The following is a 16,373-nucleotide window of genomic DNA, read 5'->3' on the forward strand; positions in this document are numbered from 1 at the left end:
TTGTTCCGGTCGCCGTTTCATGGCTTTTTTTTTTTTTTTTGGTTGCGGCAACAGGACCATAAAGGATCAAAAAAAGGTTTGAATTTAACTGTGTCTTTTTCTCATCACATTCAGGTAGAGAATCTCAGCAGTATGCAGACGGCGTGCAAAAGTCCCTCTAGATGATAGGCTAGAAAGGACCTTACCATGTGTCTGCAGAAGGCTGGCAAATCAGAGAGACTTTGGATACATAAGAGCCTGCTGCCTAGCAACCACATCCAGTGCCGGAGTTGACAGAATGATACGCAATGCTGTCATGAAGACAGTCAATTTGTGGGCTTCAAAAAAGTCCTGTGTCTTCATCGCACAATTCAAACCTCTCCTCGTACCATTACATCTCTGTCCTCCAGCCCACCGTGCATTGCTGCAGCCTTTGGAAGCAGGACGAGAGATTTTCTACCCCTGGGGTATTTCAGATGCTTCAAAAATCACAGCCAGCCAAGAAGCTGTCTAGACTCGCAATATGCTCCATTTCAAAATATGAGTCCTGCACTCTCGAATACATCTTTTTTTTTTTAATCTTTCCCTGTCGTCTCCTCTCCCAAGATGTTGCTGGTTACAAATCAGATGGAAACTAAAAACAAAGCAGCAGCCTACAATCGAAGTTTTCTTCCTTTCGACCAGCCCGCAGAAAGGCAGATAGAAAACGGCCAGTTGAAAAAAAGAAACCAGAAGCAAAACAGGCTGAAATGTTTCAGCATGAGGACAATATTGAGGCTCGTGACATTTGCAAGTGAAAACTCAAATCCTGCTACTGACTACTACCTTCAGACTTCAAAAGGTCAAATATAAATACCCAAAGTTAACCAAAACTGTCTAAAACCAATTCACTTTCAAGTGAGGCGAGATATTCTGGACGGTCACAAGCAGCCCTCTCTACTGGCTGGGATTTTATTGATTCGTTTATAACCTTAAAACTCAAACTTGGACAAACTGCAACGACCCCAAACAAGTCTCGTGACTGAGCGCCCATGGATGCAGAGAGAGCTGAAACATTCAACTTTTCGTTCTTTCTTGAAACTCCGCTACGCAAAGTAATTTTCCTTCCCAGAAAAGGTAGCTTTAGTAAAAGATCCTCTTAGGGGAGTTAATAAAAGCTTACAAAGCATTTGGAAACATCAGTTCTCTTTCTGCCTCTCACTGAAACCAATCACAATGAGCTACTGCGCATTTAATTTCTGCTGTTAATCAAACAGGGCTGCTTTCCTCCAACGCCAACAGTGAAGGAAAGGGTTAGGAGTCTGAAAAGCAATCTTCCGCCATACAGCAAGCTCCCTTGTTGCCAGACTCTGGCACAATGCCTTTGCATTGACCTCTACAGCTTCCTCTTCCAATGTACACTGCAGTCACATGGTCTTCTCAGCGCAGCTCCATGCCACAGCTAATCTTACACACCGCGCGAACCCCAGCAAGACGCTGCTCATCACTAACGGTTGCTAATTTGGTCAAGACTCAACTTTTTTTTTTTTCTTTCTGAGGTTTTTGCATAACAAAATCCATAATAAATTGAACGTGCTGAAAGAAACCTCGAAACAGCATCTCTGCAGAGCCCAGTAGCAGCGCTCTGCCTTTCGTGCGCTGGGCCAGAGCAGCTAGTACGGGCTACAGGAACACATTCCCATGTAGGACAAGGAAAGCGAATCTTGCCCCGCAAACAGACACCCACAAACGATGCCCAAGCTTTGCTCTTTCACAACTGCTACGATTTCCAGTCCCCGAAGTCTCCACTTTATGTCACTACATCCCCCCGGTTGGGTTTTCAAAACGTGCCGCTGCCTGTAAATCTGCAAGCCTCCCTTCCTGACTAGAGTTTGTTTTACGCTCTCTCTAGTAGCCTGAAATTGTTCGAGTTACGGCATGTTATTTGTTTGTCCTTTCTGCAAAAAATTTAGTACCTATTGGGAGGCAACATGCAAAAACCCACAAATTCACAGGCAAACAGAACGGAGACTCACAGGAAGAGACAACAGAGATAACCCCGTAAGCAAAGGCAGAGTGCTGGAAACACAGGGACAACAGAGAGACACAAACTCAAAAGCAAACTCCTGTACCACACATGCAGAGACACAAACCCACATGCAGGCACTGAGAAACAAAGGCAGCAGCCAGCACAGAGACACCGAGATGCAAAGGCACACATGCAAGCACAGAAACGCAGCAGCACATGTACATGCAGAGAAACTCAAGGAAAAGACCCACCAGCAAACACGCAGGCAGCACAACCCTGAGCTTAGCTCCTCGGCTCTCGCAATAGGTACAGCACGCCACTCGCCTTTATTCCCTCTGGCATTACAAGGACTCCCCCTGCCACTCCGCTCAGCCCATAAACCACTCCCAAACCCCAGCAGAGGCTTCTGTTTTTGTTCAGGCCAATGAGAAAAGTATAGCTCATTCTTTCTTCCTCCCAGGAGCGATGCCGGCTGGTTGAAATCCTTAAGCCTGAAACCGAATACCACAAAACCATGAGCCAACTACAAGTGCCAAGCCGCCAGGAAGAAGCAGGATGCAGGTCTGTTTGTTAGGTTTCGCTCTCTCTCTCTCTCTCTCTCTCATTTTTACTTGTTTAAGCACGAGGTAGCTGGTGCTCAGTGAGGCATTTGCAAGGGGGGAGATGAGAGGGCCGGATAGCTGGTTGGTTAACAGGAATCTCTTTCTTGAGCAAGGTACCTGCCAAACACAGAACCCATTAATAAAAAATCTGCCGACACTTCCAAGGGAAGTGACCCCAGCTGCTGGCGTTTGTGCAGGTCTGTGCGTTCAGGATCCAACCCCCCCCCTTCGCTGTTGCTTTTACTTGGTGCATCTGGAAACACGGTAGGGAAGAAACCAGCAGGAAATAATAAGCTGCCTTCGGGAGACTCCTCAAGCAAGCTAACCGCCTGCCCCACTGAGTGACACTCCCACCCAGGGGCTGTGTAACTGAAAGCCACAAATTACACTGCAAGACAAAAGAAACCACTGTCACCCAGGAGACATGGGGCCAGCGCTGCCGGCCCCTTCTGCTTTCCTGCGCTCTGCCCCACCCCCAGCCCCACATGGCAGCCTGAGGCTTGCGGGGAGCTGCTCCAGCTCCCTCCCCACATCGCTTCGAGTCCTGGTGCGGCAGGACGGCAGCGCTGGTTTGCTAGGTGAACGGCAGCTGTGTGGTGGTAACTGAACCTGGCTCATCACCTGTCCGCTGGCTGGAAGAAACCTGCCCCTCCAACGTGGCAGGAAGCGCCCCGCTCTGCCGGCCAGGCTGTCACACCGGGGGAGGAGGCAACCTTTACCCTGCCAGGTCAGTGCCCCTCCAGAAAACTGTTTTCAAAAGACACAAATCCTCTTGTTAACATTATTTTGCTAGTCAGGAACGTGGCAGTTACAGTAACAAACTTTCCCAAAAGAATATAACCCAGAGTCCTTCTAAACCCAGTGAGAAGCACAGCATCTTCTGTCGAGACCAGAAGTACCTAACCATTAAACACAGAGCAAGGTACTTTGCAAGTAAATAGAAGACAGGGCCGTATGATCTAACTCAGACAGAGAACACCACCACGTGGGTAACGAGCAAAAGTCTTCTCTTCTGGGACATACTTCAGGTTGCTCCGAAAAATGTGTCAAGTGACTGCAGAGTCTGACTATCTGGATTCACACAGTCAGAGCTCAAACTGGAAAGAAAAAACCGGTGGGACTTTCCCAAGCTCTGCCCCAAGCCAAACTTCACCCACACGCTGCCAGAAAGAAATGTCACTCTCAATCAATCGTGCAGACTTGCACGGGACGATCGCTCCTCTTCTTATGGGCCTGACTAGTGGGCAAGTTCTTCACCCTCCCGCCGTTAGATTTTGGCACCCACAGCCCAGGCAGAGGAACTGAACTGAGTTTGCTCTGAACTAGCATTTCAGGCTGCCTTCAGCAGACCTCGTTGCTTATATCAGCTTGCACGTGGTTTACACTTGAAAGGTTATCTTTGAACTTTAAGCACTAAAGACGGATTTTTTTTTTAATTGAAAGCTTAAATTTTTGAGCATAAGACAACAACCACCGGGGAAGCAGTCTGCAGCAAACCGGTTCTGTCTACTCCCTGCATATGTTGATCATGAGAGGCCTTTTATAGCACTTGTCAAAGTCCAGCTCATTTCTTTGTCCTTGTGACATGACTACCGGGCTTTATTTTTCACTACAAGCTGCTTGAAACGCTGAGATTTATTTCACCCAGCTCTGTACTGTTGCAAGTTCTTTCATCATTACACAGTTCAGCGCTTGAGGCTGATACATTATTTTTAGAATACTAAATAGTACCTGCTTTGTTATCCAACAGGTGTGGATGAGTACTTCAGCCTATTGGCCTAGTATTCTTTTCTATAGAATAGTTATATTTATGTAGTCTTTTGTATCAAAAGCATTTCACAAACTACAAAGAGAGGGTATTTGAAATGCAGAATAGCTGCTCAGTTTCAGGATCAGTTCTTCCACAGTCTGTAACTTCCCAGTCGTACAACGGACACGTTCCGCCTCTAGATCCACATACCCTCAGTTTCTAAACAGACCCTGGCCCAAAAAAGCATTTCAGTATGCACTTAAGTCCATCTCTGTTCAGCAAAGGAATGAATATAAAGAAAAAGATTGTTAGGTCATGGCCTAGAGAAAGAGAAATAGTCCTTCCTGGCCATAATACATGGTATGAAACTAAACAAGCAGCTTATTTTAGGAGACAGGTGGATAGTTTGTATGGGACATAGCGTAACAAAAACCAGTGGTGACTTACTGTAACACCTATGCCAGCACTGGTTGGGTACTTAAGTAACAGAGAGATCTTCAAAGGCAAAAAAAAGAAGTTGTGGAAACAGGGTCTCTTAACTCTCAATTGTGCTTTGAAAATCCTGCCCAATACAAAATATATTAGACAATTTTAAAAATACTTGTCACCATTTCCATACCAGAAATGGTTCTTGGGCACTCAGGGAAGCTTCCACTTTACTGCCACTTCTTTGCAAACAGCTTTGCAGTCCTGCAAATATTTACTCATTTAAGTAGTTCTTATTAAGCTGGATAGTGCCGTTAGCTTCAGCAGGACTCCCCAACTGATTAAGAACTACTCATATGAATAAGGATTTGCAAGTCTGGACACAAGATTTGTGACACAAGAGATGCAGCTCAGGGTATGAAAACAAATAAGAAACAGGGGAATTTCCAAGTGCTGGTAATGGAAGTTATTTATTTCCATCTTTCAGGGGAGATTCAACAGCAGCACAACATCAGAGCCGATCAGAAAAGGTTTTCCCCTAACGGAACTCATTTAGCTTTCCGTGAAAGACTGAAACCAAAACATTTTGATTCTGCAATGCCTACCATGATGCCTTGTGGGAGCGGCTGCTCCCGTTCGTGTCTCTAGGCTGGGTTCGCAAGTCAGGCAGCTTTTCCCCATGATGTACCATGGTCTCCCCACTGGCAGATGAGCACAGAGTGTGTCAGGGCAGCTGCAGGGCTGTGGCCCACCATGAGAGTTGGGATTCAGCTCCACCTCAGTTCACTCTAACCATGCTCTTTTCCCATCCTTTAACCTGAACCGCAAGAGGCAGCTTGCACAAGAACCAACTACAGCAGCTGACTGCCACTGAGGACTCCTCCATGCCACGTGGACCCCAAATAGAGCGCTGCCGACACCTGCTTTTTTCAGTGCATCATCTGAACAACAGAAAAGAGCAGGGTCCAGTATCTTGGCCATAATGCTTTTATACTTTCTTATTTCATACTCACAGAAGCTCTGAGCATCTGCTTTTTTTTTTTTTTTTGAGACAGATTCACATCTTGAACTGTGTATTCTGGGGGCTCAACCTTTTTCATCACACTAACTACATGGGAGAGTCCTCCTGGGTTAATAACTTGGGTTTCTTATTTGCAAGGTGGTCTTCTAAGCATGATCGTTTGTCTTTTAGCCATGTATGTATGCAGTGGTGGAGAAAGGAAACAAATGCAACCCTGAATTCCCCTGGGTAACAACAGAAGAGGCTGAGGCAGCACAAGCTTCCTGTACCATCCTCCTAACGTGCCTCTACCAGAACCCACGGGAGGCACTTCTACAGTCAGGCAGTAGGTCCGTTTCCACATCCATGTAGTCTTGGCCTCTCTGCTGACATTCGAAATAACCCAGGCAGTTAAAGCCAATCTTTGGTCATGGTTTATGGGATGTGGACACCTGGCTACCAGAAGCTGGACTGAGCCCATATGAACTCGCTTCCACGGAGACACTGAGCAGACCACAGGTGGTAACACCTTTCAGCCTGTTAACAAAGCCTGGATCTCAACCAATAAACCGATGAATAAAAAGATCCCCCCATCCCCCAATTACTTGTGTCTTCTTTGTCTGGAATTAGGGATGTTGCTCACAAGCCCTTTTCTATTTCACTGCAATCCGGCTCTACCCAGACTGCCCAGTTAACGCTGTTTGCTCGTCTCTCTCTCAGACATTAGTCATTTACTTCTGGACGAGATGCAGCCTCACTGCACAGAATTAAAAAAAAAAAACTTAATGGTGCAAATCCAAGTGGAGCCAGGGCAGTCTCCAGTAACTGAACCAGCACGGCAGATGGAGCGTTCTCTAACTCCATTCCCAGCACAGAGCTTTGTGTGTAGTGGCCAAGACAGACATTTGTGTCTAGTAATACCATCTGTGTCTGCAAAATCACAATTGCTTTCACTAGAGTGTTTTCTGGGTGCTGGGAACAGACTAACGCTGAGTACAGCATGCCTCAAGCTCCTGGCATGACGTGCACACTGCGCATTCAAGGCAAGAGGAACAGTGACAAGTCCCCTTTCTGGGCTACAGGCACCAGCATTCTCGCTGAAATTAATGTGCAGCATTACACAGGTAATAACAATGACGCTGAGCCCAAGCGTCACCCACAACGTCCTCAAGCTTCTACAGGAGCACTCACAGCAGAGGCTAGGACTGAATTTCCCAAAGATGGGAAAGGGTAGCTAGCATCTTATGTTTAGAAAGTGGGCTACACGTGTTTAGTGTTAGTTCGTTGGACCGTTCGGTCTGTCCAAACTGCCAAGGTTCCTGTTCAGGCCCTCCTCATCTTGCTCCTTGGGTACTACAGTCCACTCCTCTCTGGCCTGTATGCCAGACACCCTCCCACATTAAGCTAATTCAAAAAGCTGTTGCTAGGATCAAGTCGTTAATTCTTCACGCTGACCACATCAGCTTAGGCTTCCTGACCCTCCAGTGGCTCCTCCTCCTGCGCCGTATTAAAGCCAAACTCTTTGTCCTTGCCTTTGAAGTCTCTACCATTTAGCTCCTCTCTGTTCCCCACATCTGTTAGCACAAGGAGGGAGGCAACCTTTTTGGCAGGAGCACCACAAAGTAGCTCCACACCCCTTCTGAGTGCCACTCTGATCTCCTTCCCCTGCCCAATTTGTTACTTTGCTTTCTGCTTCCTGCCCTGCGCTCCCTGCCTGATCTGCTGCTCTACTTTCTGCTTCCTGCCCTATCTGTCCCTGTGCTGCCTGTCTAATCCTTGATCTGCCAAGTAACACACACAGAGGCCTGTGCCACTTGTGGTGCCTGTCACACAGGTTGCCCCCCGCCCCACCCCCACCCCAAGCCGACTCTAGCGGGGTGCGGGGCCCAGGGAAAATCAGCCTGTGTGGGGCCCCCTTAACCTGTGCAGGGCTGTGGCCCCCCCGCAAAGGGGAGGGTCTCCATGCTTGTTCTGCAGCTTGGGGCTGAGCCGCCAGCTCCAGGTGGGCCCCGGGGGAGGGGCCACAGCCGCTCTGCCTGGCTCCACGGGGCAGCCCCAAGGCGCGGGGCCCAGGGCAGTCGCCCCGATTCGCCGTATCCTAGGGACAGCTCTGCCCCTACATTAGCATATTAAGCCATCAATCTCCATGTTAATTCCACCAAAGAGAGCAACCTTAGCTACCTGCTTGGCTGCTGCTCCTCTGGCAACTCCCTTATATCCCAATGTATGGGACGAGCTCCCTGTCAAAATCCGTACTGTAAAACTGCTACCTTAACCTCTTTTCAACCCCACCAAGAGAGTGACCATCTGGCGCTGGTGAGCTAAGACGTCTGTTCTTGTACAAAGTTCTGCCCGTTGTTCTGCCACCTCGTCCTTCTAGCCCCTCCTGTGTTTGGTCGCTGCGTCCCGCCCAGCACACAGACTGCAGGCTTCATCTGCTAGCAACTATTTTCTTTCATTCTCATTTACACCCCCCCTAAACGAGGTAAGAGGACCATGAACCATATTGTGATTCCCATGTTGTAAATAAAGGAAAGGGCATGTCAGGCAATGGTTAAAGTAGGAAATGGGGGAGTAGGCTGCTTAAGTCAGGCAGTCAGTGACTGTCTGACCTCCAGCAACTCACTCGGATCAGCGTTTCAAACCTAGACAATTTGATCCATCTCTAGACACCTTACCAAGAAGCTTCATTTTTCCGAAGCGCCTCATCATTGGTTGATGAGGGGTCCTGACCACATCACTGGATTGGGTTGGGAGACAAGGCAGAAGAAAGAATCTCTTCCATCCCTCCAGCTTTCACGTTTTCAAGTACTTGGTTAGAAAAGCAGCAACATTAAATATTGCATGTCACTTTTTGACTGTACATTCCTATTGTACATTCATTACCATCTGGTACCTCAGAACAAACTGGCCTTCACTCTGAAACCATAGTAGTTACTGTGAGAAACTGAACATATTCTGGTAGAGGCCAGTGCGTGAGAACACAATGCAGCGAAACTCCACTGGTGGTGAAGAAAAGCAAAAGTCAGTGAAGGTAAGAACAGCTGAAGTATAGGAACAGGCGATTAGCAAAGTATTTTGTACTTCTAAACATGTTCAGAGCAAAAAGAAAAAACTGAGACTGTTTAGAAAAGAGATAAGCGGGCATATGAAAGATATACACAACACTGATGACTAGTTTAAGGAAGGCAGGATGATAAGGTGCTCATGCTTACCGTATCTGATAAAACCAGAGCAAGGTAATACTTTTCTTACCAAAATATATCATTGCTAACCAGCAGAACTCATTACCACTAGGTATCATTGAAGTCAAGAGTGTTAGTTGTCAAGAGATCAGCATAATCCAAAACCACATCTGAAATTTATATATGTCTCACGCAGTTCTTCACAATGATATTATATAGGATAAAAATACAAGGGATCTAAACACTCGGGTTTCAGGGTTAGACCAACCTCTTTCCAATCCTGATCAGTTGGGAACTTCCTTTATAAGCAGTTTACTTCAACAGGACCTGATGCAAAGCCTTTTGAAATCAACAAGAAGACTCCTGCTGTCTTCAAAGAGCTTTGGATCAGATCCAACTGAATTCTAGCAATGAAGGATATGATATGGGACCAGTGACTGAAACAGGGTTGACTGGGCTGGACTGGTCAGTGTCCTGATCCCCCATGAGAATGCCTACCTCCCAATGAAAATCCTGCTATGCAACTTTTCTGATGACTTTTTATTCTGAATGTAATTTCTGGCAAAAAAAATATTAAGCATTTTCCCAAAGCAAACAATCTCCCTGACTTGATACAGAACCCATATGTAACGTTCTTATATTTCTGGCAGCAGAAAGCACTCATAACATAAGCTATTACTTTGTCGTCAGCACAACAACAAAAATAAAATAACTCTTAACAGAATTTAAATGGTAAATCAATCAAATAATTGCAAAACCAAATAGCTCCTGAAGATAAGACTCCAAGTTCATAGGTATTTACTGATGAGAGTCTCTCTGGCTATTTCTGCCATCAGACATAACCACAAGAGTTTGGATGGAGAGGTTTCATTACCCTCCTCTGGATGGAAATTTATAGCTCCCCAGCCAAGAGGAAAATGTCAGTGAAAATTGAACAATGGTAAGACAAAATCAATTTACCACCAAACGCCAATTATATCTGAGCAATATTAAATTAAGTTTAGTAACCCTAAGTTGCCTGTCGTTTTTCAGGATATCAACAAATGAATGTATGCAAGATATGAATATCTGTGTAAATAGTAAGTACATATTTGTGTTACCATGTGTTACTACAATAAAGGGCATTTACAGAATACCTCCTATCTCCCAAATCCTTGACAAATATTATTTATTCCTCAAACCATTCCTCATATTCCTCAGCCCTTTTAACACAGGTGAATGCTACTTTCCTCATTATATAGATGGGGATACAGAGAGTAAAGGCAAAGAGATTTTCAAAGCAAACTATGGGATTCAGAAACCTACTCAATATGGTTTAATGAGAGACAGGCACCTTAAATCCTCTATACCAGGGATTGGCAACCGACAGCCAACTATGGCCTACAGAGGCCCATGGACATAGGGCTCAGCAGCAGTTGCTTTCCTGAGTGCCCGTGGGGACAAGCGCTAAGTGTGAGCACATGCCACAAGAGGTGGCAGTGGCTAGGTCCCAAAGCCCAAGCCCCTGCCTATGCGCCTCTGACCCAAACTGGGTCAATCCAGCTCACAACCATAAAAGGTTACTGACCACTTCCCTACACATTTCCCAAAAACCTGAACCAAAGGCTTTAAAAGATGAATGCCTAAGGTCAAGGATCATAATATAGCAAGTGTGAGCTACCTATGCTTAACACCTGTGGACTTTGGGACTGGATTGCTTAGATGCCTAAATGAACTTTTAGGCACCTGACTTCAGGCACTCCAGCTTGGGAATCTGACCCTGAAATCTGCAAAAGGGTGCCGTGTTTAACCACGAGAGCACGTCTGTGAAACAGACACTGTCAATAATACAAAGCCCACTTCCAGTATTTATAGCTCTCCCTCACTGCAGCTGTTTCAACTACTAACACCACCCCAATTTTTCAGCTGTGCTATATTCTATGAAATTTGCTATTTGCACTTTCAGATCTCAAACCTTTCTTGTTTTCTCCCATTACATAAAAACACCCTAAAGCAAGACATCTAAACTGGTGAAAGCTATCAAATATCTCTGAATGAAGTCTTCATTTCAGTTACTCATCAAGGATTTCCTTAATTTCTTACCACCTTGCTACTTATAGAACTCCTCACCCCTCCTCCTTTCTAATCCAGTGAAGTTGTACTGTCTGCCAGGATGCCAGGAAGCAAAGCCATACATTTATGCAGAAACGGACACATGACACAGAGGCAATGCAAGTGCTGACTGACTATACTACCTCTCAAATGTGCCTCAACTAGGTCTTCTAAAGTTCAGTCTCTGCAGCCTATTCAGTCCTTGGTCCCCCATTTCAGAACAGCAGTAAGGAAGCCAACTGGCATTAACTGTAGTAGTAGAGCTGTCAAAGAGAACTAAATTGGACTGAGATGCTCAAGCCCATTTAATCAAATAGCCCTCTGTTAGTATCAAGTTTGGTCATTAACAACCTGGGATGGCTTTGCCCCATCAGCCAGTACGTGGAAATTTTAACTCTTCCCCTTAACATATCTGCTGTCCTAAGAAACTATTAACTGGGGCAGCCTTTTCCACGACAGCAGACGTGGCCACTGAAATCTAAAATCTTAGCAAATCTTCAAGGGGGGGGGTTGTTTTTAAAGATTAAGTGTCTGCATTTAGTGAATCCCAAACTTTACACGGAGTATTTGTTCTAGCATTTTAGAATGAAAGACAGAACGTGACCCCGGTTGAAAAGAGCCCAATGACAAGCCTTAAGAACATGAAAGATCCATTATAAAGTTCTCAAATGCAAAATCGATCTCCTTAAAAGCTGGAGAAGTCCACTGGTATTACACAGCTCAAGCAGGTCAACCAAGCCAGCCCCCATCCCTGCTCGCTGAGAAAAAAAATCAATACTGCTTCTGCTATCAACATCTGAGGCTCAAACAGGAATTAAATGGGGAGGGCAAGAGAAGAGCTTTATCAAAACCTTAAACAAACTTACTTTTTCACTTTAGGGTATTTCATCTCTGAAATGGCATTGGTAGCATCTGTCTGTCTCTCCTTCAAATGTTGCGGCCACATGTTATCCACCCAGTCGACTAAATCCACCTAAAATCCCCACCAGAACCAACTGTTAGTCAATAAACAAGTGATGAGAGATAATCCCAACAGTCAGAGCTGGAACAGTGGTTGGCAAATCAATGGCAGCCTGGCAGCTTGCACATGCTCAGAGATGGTGGTGATTCCCTTCATATTACTGTGTCTGTTCTGGCTGTTTGAACAGGAAACACTGTGAAACCTGTACTGAGCACTCCAACCCTTACCCCTTCAAACATAGGGGGGATCTGCCACTGAGTCCACTGGGCACCAATTCTGACCCTAGAGTAGTCGTGGGCACTAAGTGCCTTGCAAGACTGGGCCACTTGTGCTGTGGGATCTCAATAACATCTGCATTTAACTGTATACATGGAGACTGTACCCTACAAACTATGTTCATGCACATTCAAAAACCCAATTTAGAAAGATACTGTATATTTTCGAGGAACATTAACCCTGGTATTCTGGCCAAATGCCAATCTGAGTAATTACATTACTGCCTACCTAACATTTCCTTCAGTTTCACTTGGACACAGAATTCTTCAGAGTTCCTGTCTTAAAGCCAAAGTGTGGGCAGGTGCAAAGAGTGGGAGCAGAGTGATTACAAAAGGGAGCGAGATCCCACATAAGTGAGAAAAGAGGGAAACTGGTGATGGCTCAGCACCCTACTAGTGCAGCTCTTGTCTTGAAGATTTCAGTATGAAATCCCACTCCGTGGCAGTCAGAGAAAGGATGAGTCCATGGCTCCTTTTCTGCTGAGCGTCATGCAAGGGGTCCATTTTTATTTGGCATCAGGTTATATTTTCACATTAATATTTAAGAGAAAATTCCAAATCACTAGACACTATTTTAACCCCACCACAAAGAGATCCCTTACCACATTGGGGCGCTTGACAATGTTCTCCAACTTGGTGTGACTGAACTCCAGACTGATGACGTTGTAAAGCTTCTCACGCTGGGCCTCTGGTGTTTCATAATACCTCACGAACTGGGACATGCTCATCTCAACCCCTCTCTGTGTGTTCACATCCATTACATCCACAATCCGACGGCTTCCTGCAAACACACACGACACTCTTAAAACATTCTCTTGAGTTTTGTTGTATTCATTCATTAATTCCTGGGTAGCCACAGTTTGCAGCTTCTGGGAAACCACAGGAAACCTGGCCCTGGAGGAGAGGAATTCAATTCCACCCCAAGCCCAGCTCTTGAACGCTGTAGGGCACAAGGTGAAACAGAGAAGAGGAAAGGTTTCTCAATGATTAGGGAACTGGATTGTGATCTGGTTCTAGTCCTGACTCTGACACTGACTTACAGTATGATATTGGACAACTCACTCAGCCTCTCTGTCCTTCAGGTCTCCATCTGCAAAATGGGGACAACAGCACTTCTCTACTACACAGGGGGATTGTAAGGAGAAACACATTAAAGGTCATGAGGCTTAAATGCCATATTACAGTGCAGGCCATGTAAGACATACTGGCAGTTCTCCAAGCTACACTCTGCAATTTCCCAACCATCCATATGCCTCTCAAGATGCTCCTGCTCCTGCATAAAGATTGTCTGCATGGGCTGATGCTGTCAGGTGCTGAGCACCCCTTTTTTGGGGGGCGCTGAGTGCTTTTAAATCCTACTGCCCTCTGGCAGATTTGAAGGCACTATGCACCTCGGAGGATTGAGCCCAGTATTTGGATCTCTGAACACAAACTGAGGGACATATTTCAGCTCCTCACATGGCGTGCACACAACTCTCATTAGCACCAGAATGTTGAACAGCGGTTTCAGCCAAGCTTTCAATTTTATACAGATTAATCTACAGTCTTCTCTTTGGCCAACTGGAAGGTTTCACCTCTCTCAGCAATTTCATCACTCTAATTAGCAGTTCATTTGTGTACAAGTGAAAAAGAACCCATGAGAGGCATGCCACATTTCCAGGATAGAAGGATTCCAACAAACAGACTCACCCCCTTCCAAAAAATCCCTCCAATACAATTTCCGTATCTGAAGTTATTCTAAATAAACTGCATTAAAATGAAATGGAAGATCTGCATATGCTATCACAGGGACTCATTAATAATTGTAGCACCTGGTCCATTGTGTGCTTGGGAGCAGTATTTCAGCAAGAATGATCACTTGGGTTGCATGACTCTATTAAAACCATCCTTTGCCACTGATACCAGTGACAGTGACAGACGTGATAATGATTCTGGAAAGGAACTCAAGACCATAAAACTTCATAAGCAAACAGACAAATTTATAGCATGTAAATCTGGGCCAGTCTCTGTGGCCCTCCAGTTGGTATTCTCCACTAGCAAGGGAGTGACCACGGTGCAGTTCTGCGATCTGGTCTCAGGAATCCATCTAGCATTGCCACCTTTGGGGGCAAAAGGGCATTAGTGACATGTAACCACAACTCTGTAATAAAGCATGCATTTTAAGTGATACGTATGCATACTTTAAATAATTTGCATGTAAGACAACCTTATTTTTTTTCAAAATGTTACATGTAGCTGTAGTAAGGCGGAAGGCATTGGTTTAGTACAAGGCTGGGTATCAAGATTTGTGGGTTCCAACCCTGGTGCTCGGAAGGGAGCACAGTCTAGTAGTTAAAGCAGAGATTACCAACAAGACTGCCGAGCATTCAAATGCAGCAGAAGACTTTCAAGACTTGCATCTACTATGTTACAAGTCAAAAATCCACCTGACCCTACATGCCCATCAGGCTATTATGACAGAGGCATGACAGGTCCTGTAGCCTCTTCACTATCCTCCACATATGCTAACGCCCTCAAGCTCCCTGTCCACCCTCCACTTCGTTTGGGCTTCACATCAATTCCTTCCAATTCTTTCCAAGAAAACCCTGGTTCCCCACTGATGGGACCTACCCCTGGAAAAGGCACCTGAAAGTAGCAGTAAGAAGAAACGGCTGGATCTCCTTTTCCCCCTCACAGCCTCTGTCAGCGCCCACCAACGACGACGAAACCAGCCAGTTCCCAACTGTGATCTAGCTAGGTTAACGCTGATGGACCCGCAGTACGAATGCAGCCCAAAGAATTTGACTAACTGGACCTCAGCCACCCCTCACTGTTAATACCGCGAGACAGACTACAAGTCCCATGTGCACTGCTTTTCCAGAGCACCACCTGCCACTGAGCACTGCATGCTGGGATTTGTAGGCTGCAAAAAATACACATCTTTTTGCTGACTAGGGAAGCTGCAATTTACTGCATACTGTATAGCCCTTGGCCTCCTGGAAAGTTGCCCATCTAAACTTCAGCTGGGCAAAGTCTGGATGGTGCTGGGTAAAGGGAAGAGTCCTTTTTTTCCTGAAGGAGGTTTGGCGTTTGTTCAGAGGCAAAAAAGCTTCAGTTCTGCTGAGGCTGCAGCGAAAGGCATTTTACTGCCTAGAGAAGAAACTGCTTTCTTCCTCCTGCGATGCTGCCTATTCATGGAGCACAAGGGAGTCCCCTGAGGAGCAGGAAGAGAGTAACTGAGAAACACGCTCTTCACTACCCCCTAGCAACGGGAACAGAAGAAAGCAAAAGAGAAGAGCGGGTGAGCTGCAGAGAGAGACACGAGAGCAAGAGAGGCACAAGGAGCTGCTTGAGAGCGACATTTAGACTCGTGGAAAAGCTAAACAGGATGCTCTGCCCACACCATGTTGGCATAAGCCGTGTTGTGGAGAGGCAAGGAAACACATAGGTAGCTCTAAAATATGCTAGGCACTGCACATACTTTAACAGGATAAAACTCACAATGCTACTTTTCCATATGAGTATTATTATTTCCATTATATACAGGGGACGAACCTGTGGCACTGCAAGGAAAATAACTTACAAAAGCCCCCCACTTCCACTCCAGTGCTTTGAGCACTAGATCAGTGGCTCTCAACCTTTTTTTGACTAGAGGCACCACTCCTTAAACTCAAGGTGCCGCTCACGAGACTGGAGGGCACCCCTCAGACAACGCTTTTAGTTTTCACTTATTTGACTACAGAAAAACAAGAGAGCAATTCTTCTGCTGCAAAGAACTCAGAAAGCACACGACAGGTCGGAATTTTTTTGACGCTGTGGCTTCCTATCTGCAATCTCTGGGCTTATCTTGTGAATCTCATTTGTGCACCTAACGGTACCAACATTGCATGGCATCCCACAACACCCTTGAAAAGACCTCAAGGCACCTCAGGATGCCATGGCACCCTGGTTGAGAATCACTTCACTAGATAAACCCCAGATAGTGGCGGGCAATTCACAAAAGTTACTGGGAACTGTTGAATACGGTGCGAGTCGTTCATGTAAACTCTCCACTCTTGTCTTTGCTGCAGGTCTTGCACCCATCCTTCACCTCTCTACTGCATATTGCAAGGAGGCA

At 45.8% G+C, this 16,373-nt stretch overlaps 1 protein-coding gene and 1 long non-coding RNA gene across 5 annotated transcripts in view; one reads left to right on the forward strand and one right to left on the reverse strand.

Moving 5' to 3' along the window:
- Positions 1–16,373, reverse strand: part of KDM2B (lysine demethylase 2B) — a 140,474-nt gene that overhangs the window by 97,791 nt on the left and 26,310 nt on the right. For both annotated transcript variants that reach the window (XM_014594768.3, XM_014594771.3), the window contains exons 5-6: positions 12,880–13,058; positions 11,908–12,014 (exon numbers count right to left, since the gene is read on the reverse strand). In XM_014594768.3, coding sequence (XP_014450254.1) covers positions 11,908–12,014; positions 12,880–13,058 — 286 coding nt within the window. The remainder of the gene's footprint in view (positions 1–11,907; positions 12,015–12,879; positions 13,059–16,373) is intronic.
- On the forward strand, positions 50–6,366 carry LOC109282990 (uncharacterized). 3 transcript variants are annotated; one of them, XR_002090028.2, is made up of 3 exons: positions 50–76; positions 2,448–2,548; positions 5,958–6,366. It is a non-coding gene; the product is annotated as an uncharacterized LOC109282990 (long non-coding RNA). The 3 variants fall into 3 exon arrangements; XR_002090027.1 differs by lacking the exon at positions 50–76 and adding an exon at positions 2,276–2,293; XR_002090026.2 differs by lacking the exon at positions 50–76 and having other exon boundaries at positions 2,442–2,548.

This window comes from Alligator mississippiensis, chromosome 10 (genome assembly GCF_030867095.1).
Source record: "Alligator mississippiensis isolate rAllMis1 chromosome 10, rAllMis1, whole genome shotgun sequence".
Taxonomy (NCBI): Eukaryota; Metazoa; Chordata; order Crocodylia; family Alligatoridae; genus Alligator; species Alligator mississippiensis.